The sequence below is a fragment of the Mobula hypostoma genome, chromosome 12, assembly GCF_963921235.1.
Source record: "Mobula hypostoma chromosome 12, sMobHyp1.1, whole genome shotgun sequence".
Lineage (NCBI taxonomy): Eukaryota > Metazoa > Chordata > Chondrichthyes > Myliobatiformes > Myliobatidae > Mobula > Mobula hypostoma.
In genome coordinates, this window is record NC_086108.1 from 103460552 (window position 1) to 103478828 (window position 18277).

At 40.8% G+C, this 18277-nt stretch overlaps 1 protein-coding gene across 5 annotated transcripts in view; it reads right to left on the reverse strand.

Moving 5' to 3' along the window:
- Window positions 1–18277, reverse strand: part of zzz3 (zinc finger, ZZ-type containing 3) — a 173416-nt gene that overhangs the window by 102566 nt on the left and 52573 nt on the right. For 4 of the 5 annotated variants that reach the window (XM_063064726.1, XM_063064727.1, XM_063064729.1 and 1 more), the window contains one exon: window positions 762–2319. The exons of the other annotated variant lie outside the window; for it this stretch is intronic. In XM_063064726.1, coding sequence (XP_062920796.1) covers window positions 762–2254 — 1493 coding nt within the window. In that variant the 5' untranslated portion in view covers window positions 2255–2319. The remainder of the gene's footprint in view (window positions 1–761; window positions 2320–18277) is intronic. 5 annotated transcript variants of the gene reach the window in all.

Sequence of the window (18277 nt, forward strand, 5' to 3'; positions counted from 1 at the left end):
CCACTATAAAGATGCCGGAAATTCAAAACTTGACTATGGTTTTATCAAACTGCTTTATCAAAGAAATGCTTTTTTTTTGCTAACAAACTCACAAATTCTCTAAGCAAATGCAGGAGATCTTGGGGAAGCGAATTTGGCTCATGTACAAATGAAGAAAATTATACTGCAATGCTGCACGCACTGAGGTCCATACTAATGAATTTGGGGATTCTAATTATCCAAACAAAGAATATATCAGCGACAAAGGGTATTAAACACAAAATGATAAAATTAAACTAAAACTAAGAAGAGGTTTCAAATTATTTTTCAGTGGGCTCCACATCAAAAAATACATCCCAACATTTGCAATCTAGTCATAGTCTCACCAGAGATACATTCCATAAGGAAGTTATCTATATAAAAACATTGTAAAAGAACATTCTCTACTATATCAATAATGGTTCTAGCTTCCATATCATGATTCCCCCAAACTCCAAAATCTCCTATCACATTTTACCAAATCAGTGCCGTTAGCAAGAAAATTACCTCCATGCTGACGTACCTATGCTATGTACACATGAAGTCAGCAACATTTTAAGTACTCTCAAACAACTTTTCTTCCCTACGTATGTACAAAGAATATTCATAAACTGTTGAGGTATCAGCAAAACAAATAATTCTGTTTGCATTCAACGTGCTTTGTGAAAATAGGCAAAACCAGACGTCGTTTGAAAAAGGGAACAAAGAAAAACTGATGTCATGGTTACCATAGTTACACATACTCTTTGTTGTGTTTCAGTGCCACATGGTCAGATTCAAAGTAGTATACATCAGGCTCTTCCTCCTCCTCCTCTTCTCTAGACTGTTGGCTGCTATTCTCCCTGCTTGGGGGCAAATGCCCTCTATCCAGCCCCTGCTGCGCAGGTGAGTTGGGTACATTACCACTGCAATTGTCTCCAGCCCCATCTAGAGGCAGCTCCCTTTTAGCCTGAGAGTCATCCTCTTCCAATTTCGCACAACGTTCCCTGTCTGAAGCCACTACTGCACCAATGTCCATTTCACATTCATTAAGACTGGGAAATTTATCTTCCACCTGCCCATTGTCCCTGGGGGGTGAACACATCTTTTGAGGGCTGCCCTTGTTAACTGCAGCCCTCCTTGGCGAAGTTCTCAGTGCATATCTGTGTTCTTGGGATTTAAAGAAGGACCCTAATCCAGAGTCTGGCACTGCAGAATAGTCAGCCATCCCTGAGATCTGTTCAACATCCTGAGCAGCATCTATACTGCAACCGGCATTTTCAAAACACTGCTCCTTCAACAGGGATGAGCTATACCCCACAACGTCGACTTCTTCCTCTGATTCCCTGATTTGCGATGGGTTTTCAGTTGCTAAAAAAGCAGTAGATTGCTGTGACTGACTGGTTTGCGACCCAGAGTGGCAGTCACTTACTGTCTTGTGGTCTTCCCACTCCGAGTCTCTAGAAGGCACGTCAGGCTCTGAAATTGTGGCCAACTTACTGCCATTGAGCAGCGGTGAATGACCACCGGAATTAATGTTTTCAGTTTCTGTTGGTGAAATGGGAGCGCGCATATCAACATGTTTTGGTTTATTGTTCAAATGAAGAGGTTCACACTCACGATGCTCTGGAGCAGCAGCAACATCTTTCTCATTGATCCCATTAGCAGCCTGGTGAGCAGACACCTCCTTCAGCAGCAATGAATCCTCATGTCCGCCATCCAAGTCCTTCACTCTTTTGATCTCCCTTTTGTCACAATCATCCAGTAAAAGAAAGCGTCGAGCACGTTTGAGCTGCGCTGAGTCCCCATCATTGCTTACAGCCGAGCCTCTCCGCTCGAGCGAAGTCTTTTCGTTCTTAACTGGTGGCGATGCTTCCTCCAAGCCATCCACAGGCTCTGAGCGGGAGCATCGTTTTACCCGTTTGAAGACGGGTAATACCGGGTCACAGATGTCCAAAGGCTTTTTCTCGTGAATATCTTTCTCAGAACAGAAGGGTCCCCTTTTTCTAGGGCTCGCCCAGGACTCTCGGGTCTGGTGCTGCTTACATTCACTAACTTTCCCACTGCTTGTGCCTTTCTGTTGTGGTGTGGCTTCTTGCTTCTTCTTCGGTGATCGCGATCTTAACTGAGGAAGAGGGGAGGAATCGTCAGGGTGAACTATGCTCCGATTCCTCAAAGTTCGTCCGCAGAAGTTTTCATCCAAACCATTCGACCCAACTGAAGACCTTGTAACACGCTGGGATCGAAAAGCAGCCATACTATGTGGCAAATTCCTAAAATATCACCATCATGATTGTCTCATGAGCACCAAGTGAAGAAAACCTTGAGGATACAAAAGAAAAGAGTAAAGTTAAGATGGATGCAGTGAAGAAAACATATTGCATACAAATACCATCTAAAAACTATTTGACTTAGCCATGTATAATAGTATTGAAGCAACACAAACAAATGCTGGAGGAACTCAGCAGGCAGGCAGCATCTATAGAAATAAGTACAGTCGACATTTTGGGCTGAAATATTGACTGTACTTTTTTTCCATAGATGCTGCCTGGCCTACTGAGTTCCTCCAGCATTTTGTGTATTGCTCGGATTTCCAGCATCTGCAGATTTTCTCTTGTTAATAGTATTGAAGCATTTTGTTTTCAGCTATTTATTACTTTGTCCTTCAAGATGCACAGTTGAAAGTATCCTGACTGGTTGCATCACCATCTGCTAAAGCAATTCAAATGCACAACACTGCAAGAAATGCACAGAGTAATTGACTCTAACCAATACATACATCGGAACATCCCTCCCCACCACTGGTAGTATCTATAGGAGGCATTGTTTCAAGAAAGCAACTTCTATCATCAAAGATCCCCATCTTGCGGGCCATGCCATCTTTTATCATCGAGGAAGAGGCTGAGAAGCCATAAGTCCCAAACCAGCAGGTTCAAGAACAGCTACCAAACCTTTGACTACAGTTTAGTAACACTATGATCACTTTGCACCAAAATGGCCTTTCTTGGTTCTAATTGCATTTTTTTGTAAAGATTGTGTATAATTTATGTTTATGTTTTTCTTGTGAATGCTGCATCTAGGATGCTATGTGCGTCAAGCAAGTTTTTCATTACACCTGTGCAGACAGGTACTTGTGCATATGGCAATAAGCTCAAATTTGACTTTGAAGTGAAAGAATTCAATTGCAAAAAAGATCCTGGGGCAAGAAGCTGTCCTGCCATAGGAAGTAGTTGAAACTGCAAGCATTTATCTCTCCTTCCTAAGCAGGAATAATGGGGAAACAACGAGGCAGTGGAGCAGTCTCTTTGATCTCAGAAAGAGCTGTCAGCAACATGGTTTGATAAGCTGAACGGACCGCCCTGTTCTATAAATATCCATTATGGCATGAAAGTATTTTCCCCGGTACAAAAGTACTGTACAAATATGAAAGCTAAAATCTCAAATACTGAAAAAAGAACAAGAAAATCATAATTATTTTTCTACAGACATATCCAACTACCACTCAACACGAATGACTGACCACATTTCATGTGAACAGTGTAAGCAAAAACAGTAGTAAGATTTATGGGTTTCTCAGTCATGCTCCTTATTCCAGAGTGAGTTGCTGAAATTATTAGGTAAGAGATCAGGAATAACATGATTTGTAGTATGAACGACTGAAAAACAGAAGCAGGAATAGGTCAACACACAAAAAGTGCTGGAGGAACTCAGCAGGTCAGGCAGCATCTATGGAAAGGAATAAAATCGACGGAGTCCTGCTGAGTTCCTCCAGCATTTTGTGAGTGTTGCCTTGGAATAGATCAGTTGTCCTCACAAGCCCGTTCACCATTCAATAAGATCATGCTTGATCTGATGTTAACCTCAACACCACTTTGCCACCTGCCTCTCATATTCCTTGACTCTTGTTCTAAAAATTCACAACCTTCTGGGAGAAGTTCTTCTTCACCTCCATCTGAAACTATTTTAATTGTTGTTCCTCTCCGCACCTTGTGATACATTGGGCAGCAACCTTGCTGTTTCTTTACCATTTTGTCTGTTTATTATGAGGCCAAGTTGCTAGCTTGACCCTCAACCCAGCAGCACGGATGAAAAGCACACAAAAAGCCGGCTGCTTTTGAACCCGGGACCACTCGCCTCAAAGTCAAATGCAGATGCCGCTACACCACCAGCCAGCTAATCAAACTATGGACCACAGGGGAACAACCAATTAGCATCCACCTTTTCAAAAACACAAGAGATTCTGCTGATGGTGGAAATCCAGAGCAATACACACAAACGCAAAATGCCGGAGGAACTCAGTAGGCCAGGATGGTTCTTCCTCCTTCCTTTCCAGTCCTGATGAAGGGTCATGGCCCAAAATGCTGACTGCTCAAAGAATCATAGCCCTTCAGCCCATTTAGTCTTTGCCAAGTCACTTATTCCTGTCCAAAGCGGCTGCCTGACCTGCTGAGCTCCGCAAACATTTTGTGTGCTCCTCCACCTTAGAAATACCCCTCAAGATCATACATGTCAGTCTACTATACTCCAGTGAATATAGGCTACCCCGATCAACCTTTCTTCATAAACTAACCCTTCACTCCTTTAATAAAAATATGCTATCGCCAAAGGTTCTTTTAATTATCAATTTAAATTTGCTCCTGTAGTTACCAAGTCCAGTAACGTTCAAACGGTATCCAGTATCGAAGCTGTTTATATTAGTTTTATATATATAATTACTGCATGATATTAGTTTATGATCCATGCCCATTCTTTCAACAATTTCTCATCTCTTCACATTCCTGTATATTAAATTACCTCAACAGGAATGTTAATTTTTGTCAAAATATTTCTTAAGTCAATTACTTCCTATGAGTTTGCAAATTTTCAAAATATATTTCATCTGCAAACATTGAAATACTGAAATAATCTTATCCAAATAGGACTTATATTGGCTGAGCTTTAAAAGAACAAGAGGTAACTGATTAAAACATGCCCTTGGAAGAAAAAAAATTGGCAAATCGGTTTATTATTGACACATGTACTGAAGTACAGTGAAAAAATTGCATACAGTTCTTACAGATTAAATCATTACAACAGTGCACTGAGGTAGTACAAGGTAAAATAATAATGGAATGCAGAATATAGTGTTCCTGTTAGAGGAAGTGCAGGGTGACATGGTAGTGTAGTGGTTAGCACGACACTTTATAGTACTAGCAATTCCCACCACTGCCTGTAAGGAGTTTGTACATTCTCCCCGTGACTGCATGGGTTTCCTCCGGGTGCTCCAGTTTCCTCCTACAGTCCAAAGACATACCAGTTAGTAGGTCATTCTAAACTGTCCATGATTAGGCTAGGGTTAAATCGGGGGATTGCGAGGCAGTTTGGCTCTAAGGGCCGGAAGAGGCTATTCCATGTAGTATCTCAATAAGTAACAATTAAGTACGAGTCATAATGAGGTAAATTGTGAAGTCATGAATCTATTCTATTGCACTAGGGGAATGTTCAATAGTCTTGTAACAGCAGGTTAGATTAATGACAATTGAGCACTGCATGCAAATAACATCAAAAATCCTTTGTATTGAACTAGTAACATGTGAAAAGTAACACAAAACATACTGAAGGAACTCAGTAGATCAGGCATCATCTATGGAGAATAAAGAGCAGAAGTTTCAGACCAAGAAAAGCATTGTTTTTGTATCAAATAGCAGCTGCACATACTTAAGTCATTTTATTGTTCAATATTAAAAAGGCTAAGAACACCTTTGTGTTTATGCCAGATTTTGTAGTTGTTCAACGTATTACTGATTTTTTTTGTTGTAATCAATCAACCTTAACATGACAAATAATTCCATTTGCTTCATTTTATAAAATGCAGTCATGATTACCCCAGCATGAGAGGACAGTTAAAGCATCTTATCATCATATAGTTTTGGTGCAATGGAACATTATTTTGAAATAATGAACATTAATGAGTTCTTACTGCTGATATACTCATTATGTCATTATAATATGGGCTTCAATTAGATCAATTTGGCAGCAGCAATATAATCAGTGAATTTAAGATCGCTTTCAGAACCAAAATGTATTTAAGCTAAAGGGTTAAAACAACATTGTCAACAGTCTGAAGCACCAGATGTAACATAATTACAGTCCATAATGATACATTTTAAAGAGTTCATTTACAAACAAGTGCCATTTAGAAAATTGATAAATAAATACTGGAAATAAATTTACATGCGCAATATGAGTGACACTAGTTCCTTTTCTTCTTTTTAGCTGATCCTTGGATCAAGGATGATTACCGTGCTGTCGATCCTGAGATGAGTCGCAAGGCCATTGTGGGACCCACGCATCTTTTTCCTACAATTAGGATATGCTGTACCCTTTTTACTGGACTTCTGTGTGTTCCTGCAGCATGGACTCAAGGTCGTCAACACCATCATGAAGCTTTTTCCTTACTCTGACAGATCATGGACCACAACTCTAGAGACACTGCAATTTCTCTCCCCCCCCACCCCCCCCGCGGGGTTTTGAGAATATCCTTGAACCTGTTCCTCAATCCATCTGGTAATCTCTTCTTTTAATGAAGTTGCATGACAGTAATTAGGGTCTCGACACCAGGTACATTGGTCTGGCTTAGGACCAATGTACCCAGTTCTTGTAGGTGTGCTCAGTGGTGGGGAAGGCTTTATCCGTGATGGACTGTGTTGTAACCAATACTCTTTGTACGATTTTCCATGCAAGGACATTGGTGTTTCCAGACCAGGCTGTGACGCAGCAAGTCAACATACATCCATAGAAGTTTATCACAGCTTTAGATGACATGCAAAATCTTCATATTTAAGGAACATTTAGATAGGCATATGAACAGGTAGGGAATAGATGGATATGGATTACATGCAGGCAGATGGAATTAGTTTAGACTGGCAGCATGGTGAGCACTGACCTTGAGGGCTGAACAGCCTGTACCTGTACTAAACTGTTCAATGATGTTTATTGCTATTGTTGTGTTCACTCACCTGTAACTACCAATTAGACTTTGACCCAAGAAGTAGAACAAAGAGGGCACATGAAATAAACGCTTATTCAGTAAAACCACGCAGACACAAAAATAAACAGAGCATCCAGAGAACGATTACTTAAACGACTTACCAAGAACATTCGAGGCGTAATTAGGAACAACAACCAGTGAAAGTCAGCCTGGAATCAGTTGTCAGCTGACCAACAGGTGTTGGTTATTTTGGCTCGCCGTAACAGATAAAAGGAACAAGTGGCCCATATGGTCAAACCAAAACTTTAGGAATTTTACTTCAAAATATAGAGGCCAGATAGCTGTTGGTGTGACTGAAAATGATGGGCTAAAGAAAATCATGTTTTCGAGACCAGAAGCAGATGAGCACAATGACAGAGGTGGTCTGCAGAGTTGGGAGAAGCAAGATTCATGAAAAGGATGAGAAGTATTGCTTAATCAGTTTTTCAATTCATTCCTGGGGCATGGATATCATTGGGATTGGCTGCATTTCTTCCAACTGCCTTCCTGGCTGCTTCATACAGACTAAAGTGAATCACATAGACCAGTCTAGGGTCTGATAAAGGCCAGATTGGATAAGGAAAGAATAGTTCATTCTCTGATATTATATAAATGCATAAATTTAAATTCCCCAGCTGACTTAATCAGTTTCAAATTTACATCAATGCATTTACAGTTCAATGTTCCGGATACCAACTCAGAGTCCCTGCTTTCTGAACATCTTCTAAACTTACCTAATTCTGTTCCCACAGTCCCTTAAGACTTAGGTTCTCTAGATTTATGATACCAATACAGTAACATTTTTAAAGTGATTTTACTTGTTTTGGGCTATAAACACTTTAACATCTAATAATCAAGAAAATGTACTCACCGAGCACTACCAAATTTATAAGACCATAAAATATAAAAGAAGAATTAGGCCATTTGGCCCTTTGAGAATTCTCCAAAATTCAACCATGCCTGAGTTATTTTCCCTCTCAACCCCATTTTTCCTGCCTTCTTCCCATAACATTTGGCGCCTTTATTAATCAAAAACCTATTAACTTCTGCTTTAAATATACCCAATGACTTGGACTCCAAAGTTGTCTATGGCAATGAATTCCACAGACTCACCATCTTCTGGCCAAAGAAATTCCTCCTCTTTTCTGTTCTGTAGGGAAAACTAAGTGTGGGGAGAAATTGTTTTGACCTAGAGTGAAGAAAACTGAAGGAGTGACCTGATAGAAGTATTAAAAAATAGGTAAGTCAAAATGTCTATTTATTTATTGAGATACGGCATGGGATAGGCCCCTAAGGCCTTTCAAGTGGCAACACCCAGCAATCTCGATTTAATCCTGACCTAATCATGGGACAATTTACAATAGCTAATTAAATTACCAACCTGTACGTCTTTGAACTGTGGGGGGGAAACCGGAACACCCAGAGGACACGCATACGGTCACAGGGATAACGTATAAGCTCATTACAGGCAGCGGCAGGATTTGAGCCTGGGTCACCTGTACTATAAAGCACGTGCTAACCACAACACTGCCATGCGGCCCTCATGGTAGGCTTAAGGTTGTTATAGCTGGGTGTGCTAGTGAAGTAGCTCTCACCTGTGGCTCCAAGCTGCTGTTTGCATGCAACAGCAGCCACACCCCAGTACACTGCTTCGAAAGGCCAGCTAAACTAGGTGAGGGTCACCAGCGGCCTCATAACCAGAACAGAAGGAAAACGCAGCACAGGAAGTACTGCACAGTGCCACTTGAGAGTCATTAAACAATAGTTGAGATAAGAAGCAAAATATCCAAAGGCATGATACTAAAGTGGAGGCACTTGCTATTGTATTTATCCTTCAACAAAACAAACAGTAACTTCCTGCAGCATTAACTATGTCTTCAGTACTGTGCAAAAGTCTTAGGCACATACTAGGTTGCCAAGGATTTTTGCTCAGTACTGTATTTGTCAACATGGAGCGGAAAGCGAGTTTGTAAATCTGGCAGGAGCAGAGGATGTTGGGAATGGCAAGGGTGGAGTGCCACAAGAGGGGTGTGGAACAGTGCCAAGGGCAGGGGGTGAGGCAGTAGACACACCCAGTCCCAAGACACCAAGCAAGGTCATTTGATTTCAAACAATTGATTATTGATCGTTACAGGATCCCTCTCTGATGCTTCCCACTTCCTCCCCTACCCTTTTCCCAACCATAATTTCCTATATAAGACTTTTGCAAAGTATTATACATTGCTTGTAACTTATTATGGAATCAAAATCAAGTTTATTATCACTGGCTGCGATTACGCCTCATCTCCTGCCTGTCCTCTCTATCATCTCTGTTGCATGCTTTCATGTTGTCACATGTTATGTGGATGTGAAGTCAGCTGAGTTGATGCACCAATTGGCTACAATTCTGCAGTACAGTGAGCCACTGGGATGAGAACAACACAGCAGTACCAGGAGACAGTACACTGAATTGGATTTTCAATGTTCTCTACAGCAAAACAAGACTCAAGCAGATTGTACCGCTTTGCCCAGAGCCAAAGTTCAGGATGTCTATGCTGGGCCAGATTAGAATGTAGTGGGAGGGCATGCATGGGTGCCAACAACACAGATAGAGCAGAGAAAAGTTCTGTGTAGTTAGAATGAGGAGCCAGCTACCAGCTTCAGTAGATTCTCAGAGATAACAATTGCTACACCTAAACCATACTAAACCAAACTAGACCAGTGTTCCACTAAGGCACATAACGAGGTGAATAGAGAGCGGCAGCTCTTGATGAAACGAAGGGTCTGATTCCATGCTGTATGAATTAAATACACTAGGGAGAATTACAAATTAACTACAGGGAGGCAATGAAACTAAAACGCAGAGATATGCCAAATCAAAATGGGGATACAAGGCTGGAGAGTAAGGCATTAATATGTAAAATGATAAACAGACTGTGATAAGGAGGAAAGTGGAGTACAAAACCAAGAATAAATCAGTAAACAAAAATGGCTATAAAGGTTACAAAAATGGGTATAAAGGTTACAAAAATAATAAAAGAATAAAACCAAAGGCTCCAAAATCTATATACAAGAAAATTTTGAAAACAAAATGGATTTTGAAAACAAAACTGAAGTTGTAAAATATGAAGGAGTATGATCTGGCAGCCATTACAGAGATTGGGACACAGATATTGAACGGTACATGACTTCTCCGAGGATAGGATCATCACCTCGTCGTAGTGGAGAGGCTTGTGAGTTCCTGGGATCCTGAGAGTGATGCCATCCCAAGCTTTGCTCCTTGTAGGGTCATTCATGGCGATAAGGTCAAGGTTCCAGACAAAGACTGGTCCAACAAGACCTCAACAGTAGAGCTGGCAGAAGATGATGACATCACAATGGTAGCGACGACTGAGGAAGGCCACAACAGTGAAAAGTCTCCTAGTTGTTTTGCATTCCTTGCCACTTGACCCTGACTCCAATCTGTCAAGGACCGTCTGGTGGCCGCCTGTGCTTCAACCTTCCCCATGTTACAGAAGGTTGAGCACAGGCATTCTCCATTAAGAAAATAACCCCTTAGGAGAACATTATACTGAACTTGAGTGACACACTAAACTGCTACATGACATTTGCAAAGTACCAAGAGCTATAGAAAGTTGCTGGGATGACTTCATTAATTATGCTTAATCCAAATTAATTATGCTTAATCCAACAGGAATGGATAAACACTACTGCTACAAGGGTATAAAAGTGGTTTGGGTGGCGATAAACAACTAATAAAGGAAAGAAAACACTTGTGATTGTTGTGAACAAGCCTCCTAAAAGTAACCAGACTTCAAGGCAGAATATAAAGAAAGTAATAGGAGCTGGTCCAAAGGTTACTGTGAGAAGCATGAAGAACATTATCTACAAATTAAATGGAAAAAAAAAATCAGATAGGCAGGGGTTGCCTTGATGAGATTGTAGAATATTTTCATGGTAGTTTCTCATGATCTGAAGCCAGACAGACAGAAAGCTATACAATTGTACAATGAGCTAGGATTAATGAATGACCTCATCAGGAAGGTACCTCAAAATAGCAAAGATCATAACACGATTAAATTTTACATTCAGTCCGAGACTAGTGTTTTAAACTTTAATAATGGTAATAATGAAGGGAGGGAAGTACAACATGCTACAGTGAAGTTGCATATTAGGTTAATAGATTAAGCAACCAGGATCCAAGACGGACATTTAAGGGGATCACACACACATGTATTGGATGAACTGAACATACATGATGTGGGTTAAACAACTGACATTCCGGGCCATGACCCTTTTATCAGGACTGGAGAGGAAAGGAGAAAAAGCTAGAATAGGGTGGGAGAAGGGGAAGTAGTACAAGCAGGCAGCTAATTAGTGAAACCAGGTAGGGAGAAAGGTGGTTGGGTGGGGTATCTTTCAGAATACACAGGACATACTCTAACGAGATAGAAAAACTTAAAAGCTAAAGATGGTATCAAATCTAAACAAAAAAAAACTGAGTTGCACTGAACAGATGGCAGATCAAAGACTGGAAAGAACATACAAATTTAGGAAGTTTATGGAAGGAGTGCACATATAAGATAATATGAAAACACATGTTTTAGTAGATATCATCCTGAAATGTAAACCAAAAAAAAGGTTTGGGGAATCAATACTGGGAAAACAGAGGAAGCAATGAATTAAACAGGCAATTTGCATCAAATCTTCACTATAGACAGTACAAACTGCATAACAGACTAGTTGTAATCTGGCAATCTGAAGGGAAAAAGGAAATCATACAATCATGATAGCAGTGCTGTATAAACTGCTGGAGCTGTGGGCTGACAGATGATGGACTGCACCATGGGTTCTTCACATAAATGGCTAGTACAGACTTGATGCATCACTTTTACTTTTTCAAATTTTCTTAAGATTCCAGAATGTTTTGATAAATTGGTAATAAAAATATAACACCTTTAGTCCAATAAGGTGAGTGATGAAAAAAAAACGATGGGAGGGTCAGCTTAACATCTGACATAGGGAAGGGCGTTAGAAAATCCAAGGCGATCAGTCAAAGTCAACACAGTATAAAATATTAATGTCTGGAATGCTCAGCAGGTTAGATAGAGAATAAAAGAGAAACAAAATTAACACTTCAGCTCGAGTTAGAATTTGGCTTGAGTTGAAGAACCTTTGACCTGTAGTACTGTTTCTACAAATACCTGACCTTCTGTGCCTTTCCAGTATTATCTGGTTTTACTGCAGGTAAAGCCTACCACACCACTGAGCACATCTACAGCTAGCACTTTGTTTTGTTGTTCACTCATTAAGTTGAGTCCAACTCTTCGTCTTCGCACTGGGGAGCACCATTGCAGGTAAACTGCATCCATCAAGGACCCCCTACCATTCAGGCCATGCCCTCTTCACTGCTGCCACGCCCTCTTCACTGCTGCCACCAGGAAGAAGCTATGAGCCTCAAGTCACAACACCACCAGGTTCAAGAACAGTTATTACCCATTAACTATCAGGCCCTTGAAACAGAGGAGATAACTTCACTCACCCCATCATTGCACTGTTCCCACATTTTCAAGGGGTTTTCATTTCATTTTCTTGATATCTGGTGTTTACTTATTATTTTCTTTTTTCTGTATTTGCACAGTTTATTGTCTTTTGCACTTTTGTAATTTGTCTGTCTTGTTGTGACTGTTTCTCATTGATTCTATTGTGTTTCTTTGTTTATTGTGAATGAGTGCAAGAAAATGAATCTCATGGTTGTATATGGTGACATATATGAACTTTTAAAATAAATTTACTTTGAACTTTGACTTCTAACATCTGCAGCTTTTTTTAATTTTGAGATGAATATAGTTTTGTGAAAGGGACATCTTATTTTACTAATTCTTTGAAGCTGTAGAATAAAGGAAATCAGGATGTACCATACAGGCAGACAGGCAGTTATTGGAGGGGGGGGGGGTTGATTCCTAGAAAACTGTACTGCAACTTCCCATAACATGTCATCAGCTCATGCATCAAGAAATGAGGGTTGAGAAAAAAAAGTACATTTACTCCCAAAATTCCTTGAGAGCAATTCCATTTTATATCTAAAATTTTTGGGAAGTGATTTTTGAATTTTTAAAAGGCAAATTTCTATTACCTGAACAATTGTAATATGGGTGCTTATATTTCCAAAAGGCATCTGATAAACTACTATATCAAATATTATTAAGAAAAATATGTTTATTGTCTAGAGAAAATATACTGATTTTGATAGAAGAACAGTGAATGGTAAACAGTGGGTGTAAATAAGTCTTTTTCCGGGTATGCCACAAGTGTTGGTGATGGGACTTCAGCTTTTTACACTTCATGTAAGATTAACTGAGGCACAAAGGTATGGTTGCTGAATTTGATGATGGCACAAAGACAACTATCAAGAGGACATCACTAGGCAAAAGAATGTAAATAAGTTCAGTGACAGGACAAAGATCTTGCAAACCTATCTCGCAAACGTTTGAGCATTTGATAGCTCTGAGCCTGTACTCACTGGAGTTTAGAAGAATGAAGGGGGATCTCATTGAAATTGATCAAATATTAAAAGGCCGAGATATGGAAGACTTGGGGTGGATATTTCTAATAGTGATACGGTCAAGGACCCAAGGGCACTGCCTCAGAATAGGAGGCTCCTTTAGGACAGAGATGAGGAGGAACTTCTTTAGCCAGAGGACGGTAAATCTTCGGAATTCATTGTCAGGAGTGGCTGTGGATGTCAGGTCATTGGGTATATTTAAAGCGGGGTTTGATAGGTACTCAATTAGTAAGGGGGAAGAATACAGTTATCAGGGATAATAAATCAGCCATGATGGAATGACAGAGCAAACCCAGTGGGCCAAATGGCCTGATTCTGCTCCTATGTCTTATAGTCTAAATAGAGCACAATGTAAAATTGTCCACTTTGGCAGGAAAACAAAAACATTTCATCTAACTGGCAAGGGACTACAAAGCTTATATTTCCAGGCTTTTGATAAAGTACCATATCAAAGATTATTAAAGCAAATCAAAGCAGACCTGACTGGGAGGTCAGGCAGAGCAACTTGACTGCCTCAGTGCTTGACTGAAAAACAAAAAGGCTACTTTGCAGGCACAGCACATCGGTGAGACCACAGTACAGTAACAGTGTATTGTAATGGTCTCATTATCTGCAAACCTGTTGGAAGCAGTTCAAAGGTTGGCTAACTACCTGAATGGGCAGGTTGTTTTATCTGGGAAGTATGGACAGGCTAGCAGACACAGAAGTTTAGAGAGAGAAAGGAGGGGGACCTTGAATAAACACAAGATCCTGAGAGGTCTTGACAAGGTGGATATGGAGAGGAGAATGTGCAAGAATCTCAAATTAGGGGTCACTATTTAAAAATAAAAAGAGTACCTATTTAAGACAGAAATTAGATGAATTTTTACTGCTCAGAAGGTGAGTTTTTGATTCTTCTTCCTCAAATAGCAATAGAAAGATTCTTCGAATATTTTAAGACAATTACAATACTTGATAAAAAGATAATTTGCTGAAAGCTTATGAAATCTACAACTAGATCAACTATGTTTTTGAATGGTGGAGCAGAATTGAGAGGCTGAGTGGTCCAGGCCAGTTCCAAATATAAATGCCACGGGTGGGGCTAGAGCTTCAGTGAGGGTGGTGGGTGAGTACGCAGAGATGGTGCAGTCCCTCAGTCTCATGCACTGCGATCCAATGGGCTCCTGATAAATGGGCTCAAAGTTCTTAGTGCTATCCCTAAAGTTGCTTCACTACTTTTAAGCAGGTGTATGCTAAGATCCCCATGACTTGTTGAGAATGACACAATTTTTTAGTGCTGGGGATAATAGTTCAGGAGAGGAAGCTGACATTCTGCTCATGGTTTTGAAGGATTTTGCTGCAACAACACAAGTCTCTTCCTCTCTCCCCATTGCTGCAGATCAACTATGACTCAGAAATGTACAAAGATGCACTATACCATAGTGGTTAGCGTAACATCATTACAGCCTGTGATCCATATAACCATATAACAATTACAGCACGGAAACAGGCCATCTTGGCCCTTCTAGTCTGTGCCGAATGCTTACTCTCACCTAGTCTCAGCGACCTGCACTCAGCCCATAACCCTCCATTCCTTTTCTGTCCATATAGCTATCCAATTTAACTTTAAATGACAACATTGAACCTGCCTCTACCACTTCTACTGGAAGCTCGTTCCACACAGCTACCACTCTGAGTAAAGAAGTTCCCCCTCATCTTACCCCTAAACTTTTGCCCCTTAACTCTCAACTCAAGTTCTCTTGTTTGAATCTCCCCTACTCTCAATGGAAAAAGCCTATACAAGTCAACTCTATCTATCCCCCTCATAATTTTAAATACCTCTATCAAGTCCCCCCTCAACCTTCTACGCTCCAAAGAATAAAGACCCAACTTGTTCAACCTTTCTCCGTAACTTAGCTGCTGAAACCCAGGTAACATTCCAGTAAATCTTCTCTGTACTCTATTTTGTTGACATCTTTCCTATAATTCAATGACCAGAACTGTACACAGTACTCCAAATTTGGCCTCACCAATGCCTTGTACGATTTTAACATTACATCTCAACTCCTATACTCAATGCTCTGATTTATAAAGGCCAGCATACCAAAAGCTTTCACCACCACCCTATCCACATGAGATTCCATCTTCAGGGAACTATGCACCATTATTCCTAGATCCCTCTGTTCTACTGTATTCTTCAATGCCCTACCATTTACCATGTATGTCCTACTTTGATTAGTCCTACCAAAATGTAGCACCTCACACTTATCAGCATTAAACTCCATCTACCATCTTTCAGCCCACTCTTCTAACTGGCCTAAATCTCTCTGCAAGCTTTGAAAACCTACTTCATTATCCACAACGCTACCTATCTTAGTATCATCTGCATACTTATTAATCCAATTTACCACCCCATCATCCAGATCATTAATGTATATGACAAACAACACTGGACCCAGTACAGATCCCTGAGACACACCACTAGTTACTGGCCTCCAACCTGACAAACAGTTATCCACCACTACTCCCTGGCGTCTCTCATCCAGCCACTGCTGGATCCATTTTACTACTTCGATATTAATACCTAACGATAGAACCTTCCTAACTAACCTTCCGTGTGGAACCTTGTCAAAGGCCTTACTGAAGTCCATATAGACAACATCCACCGCTTTACCCTCGTCAACATCCAGGTCCAATTCCCGCCACTATCTATAAGGAGTTTGTTATGTTCTCCCCATGACCATGTGACTTTCCTCTGGATGCTCCTCCCCATTCCACAGACTTACAGGTTGATAGGTCACATAGGTATAATTGGGGGGCATGGCACCTTGGGATGGAAGAGCCTGTTACTATGCTGTATCTCTAAATCATAAAAAGGTCAGGGTTCATTGCTGCAGATAGACCAAGCACTTTGTATCTGACTGTCACACTTTCTCCAGCCTGCCAATTGATCTAAGTATGCCTCCACCACTGAGCTGCCCTACTCTATCCTATCCCATTCTTGAGGAAGTGCTGCTGAGGGGCAGCAAAAGTCAACATTATGAATGGGCACCAAAGACAATAAGAATTTCATCATCGATGTCCGTCCTTGCTGAGCAATAGCCCCCAACAGCTGATCTCATTGTCCAAGATCTTTTCATGGACCTTTTTGTCAAAAGGCAATTCGACAGTAAAGACAGGTTAGTTGAGAGTCTTTGGTTTGCAGTTAAGAGCAAGGACTATTTTCTGCTATGCTTCAATGGAAATTATTTAGAGATTTGCCTCTGAATATGTCTATAAACTCATCACACATTGGATGTTTGGTCGTATGATGATCACTTAAAATGATCATATGAAGATGACCAGCATTTGACCAAGCATCCAATGTGTGATGAAAACTCAGTAATCTACTGATTATTGCTTTTTCTTGTAATTTTAAAGTCATGAGACCAAATCCCACTGTGGCAAAATGAGAGAAATTGGTAATTTATGGGTTAGTTGTATAACCAAACAACTTACAGTCTTCAGGAAATGGAACTTAGCTGTTGGGTCAGTTTCAACTTTTGCGAATTTAAAGACAGCACAAAAAAGAAAGGTCCTTCGAGTTTAGGGACAATGCCCTCATGAGTCTAAAGGCAGTGTCGGAAACAGGGGGTATTTAGAGTACTGTGTGAGCAGCGGTAACGATAGCAGAGAGAGATGCTCGCATTCCCACCTCCTTCAGTTGGGAAATTGAAATAGGGACCTGCTAAGCCACACACAGTCATCCATCATCTGCCAACATCAGGCAGCACCACGCTGACAGCAAAGGGTTTCCCAGAGGATTTGCAGGAAAGGTTCAGGAAGTCTCAGCTAGTCCACAAGTGACAGGCAGCATACTGCTGGGTCTCAGAGGAGGGTTGAGAGCTATTGGGAGCAGTGATCAAAAGAACGAATGGCGACATAGGCTTAAGGTGTATGGGAATAGATAAAGATACATTCTTGATCACAAAGGAAATTAGCGTCAGAGTAGCATTACAAGCACGCAGATATCAATATTAGAAGAGAAGAACGAAATATAAATTGCCACAAACAGCCTAACAGAAGGGGGTCATCACTTCCCTGGCTATAGGTTGACTCATTATAGAGCCTAATGTCTGATTCTAAGAATGACCTCATGTAGCGCTCTTTGGAGCAGCGCAGTTGTCTTAGTCTATCACTGAAAGTGCTCCTCTGTTCAGCCAAGGTGGTATGCAGAGGGTGAGAAACATCGTCCAGAATTGCCAGGTTTTTCCATAGGGTTCTGCCACAGTCTCCAGTGTGTTGCGTTTATCTTCGAAAACAGCCTTTCTAATCAGTTTATTGAGCCTGTTGGCATCACCCGTGTTAATGCCATTGCCCCAGCACATCACCGCATACAAGATTATACTGGAGTGGAAGGAGGATAAGCGAGCAGGCAAACTTGCTTTGGGAGAGAGTAAGTGCCCAGTGAGTGGAGAAGCAGATGAGGTGGGGATGAGGAGAGGTAGTAACAGGACCTTAGGAAACACTTGCAAGAAGGGCAGCAAAGGAGGAAGACCGAAGAAGGGAATCAGGATGGGGCTTTGCAGGGAAGCCATAGACTAAGGGCTTAAGCAAGTACATGCATATAATCATAGAACAGTACAGCACAGTACAGGCCCTTCAGCCCACAATCTTATGCTGACCTGTTAACCTTATCCAAGATCTAACCCTTCCCTCCCAATAACTCTCTATTTTTCTATCATCCATGTGTCTATCTAAGTTAAATA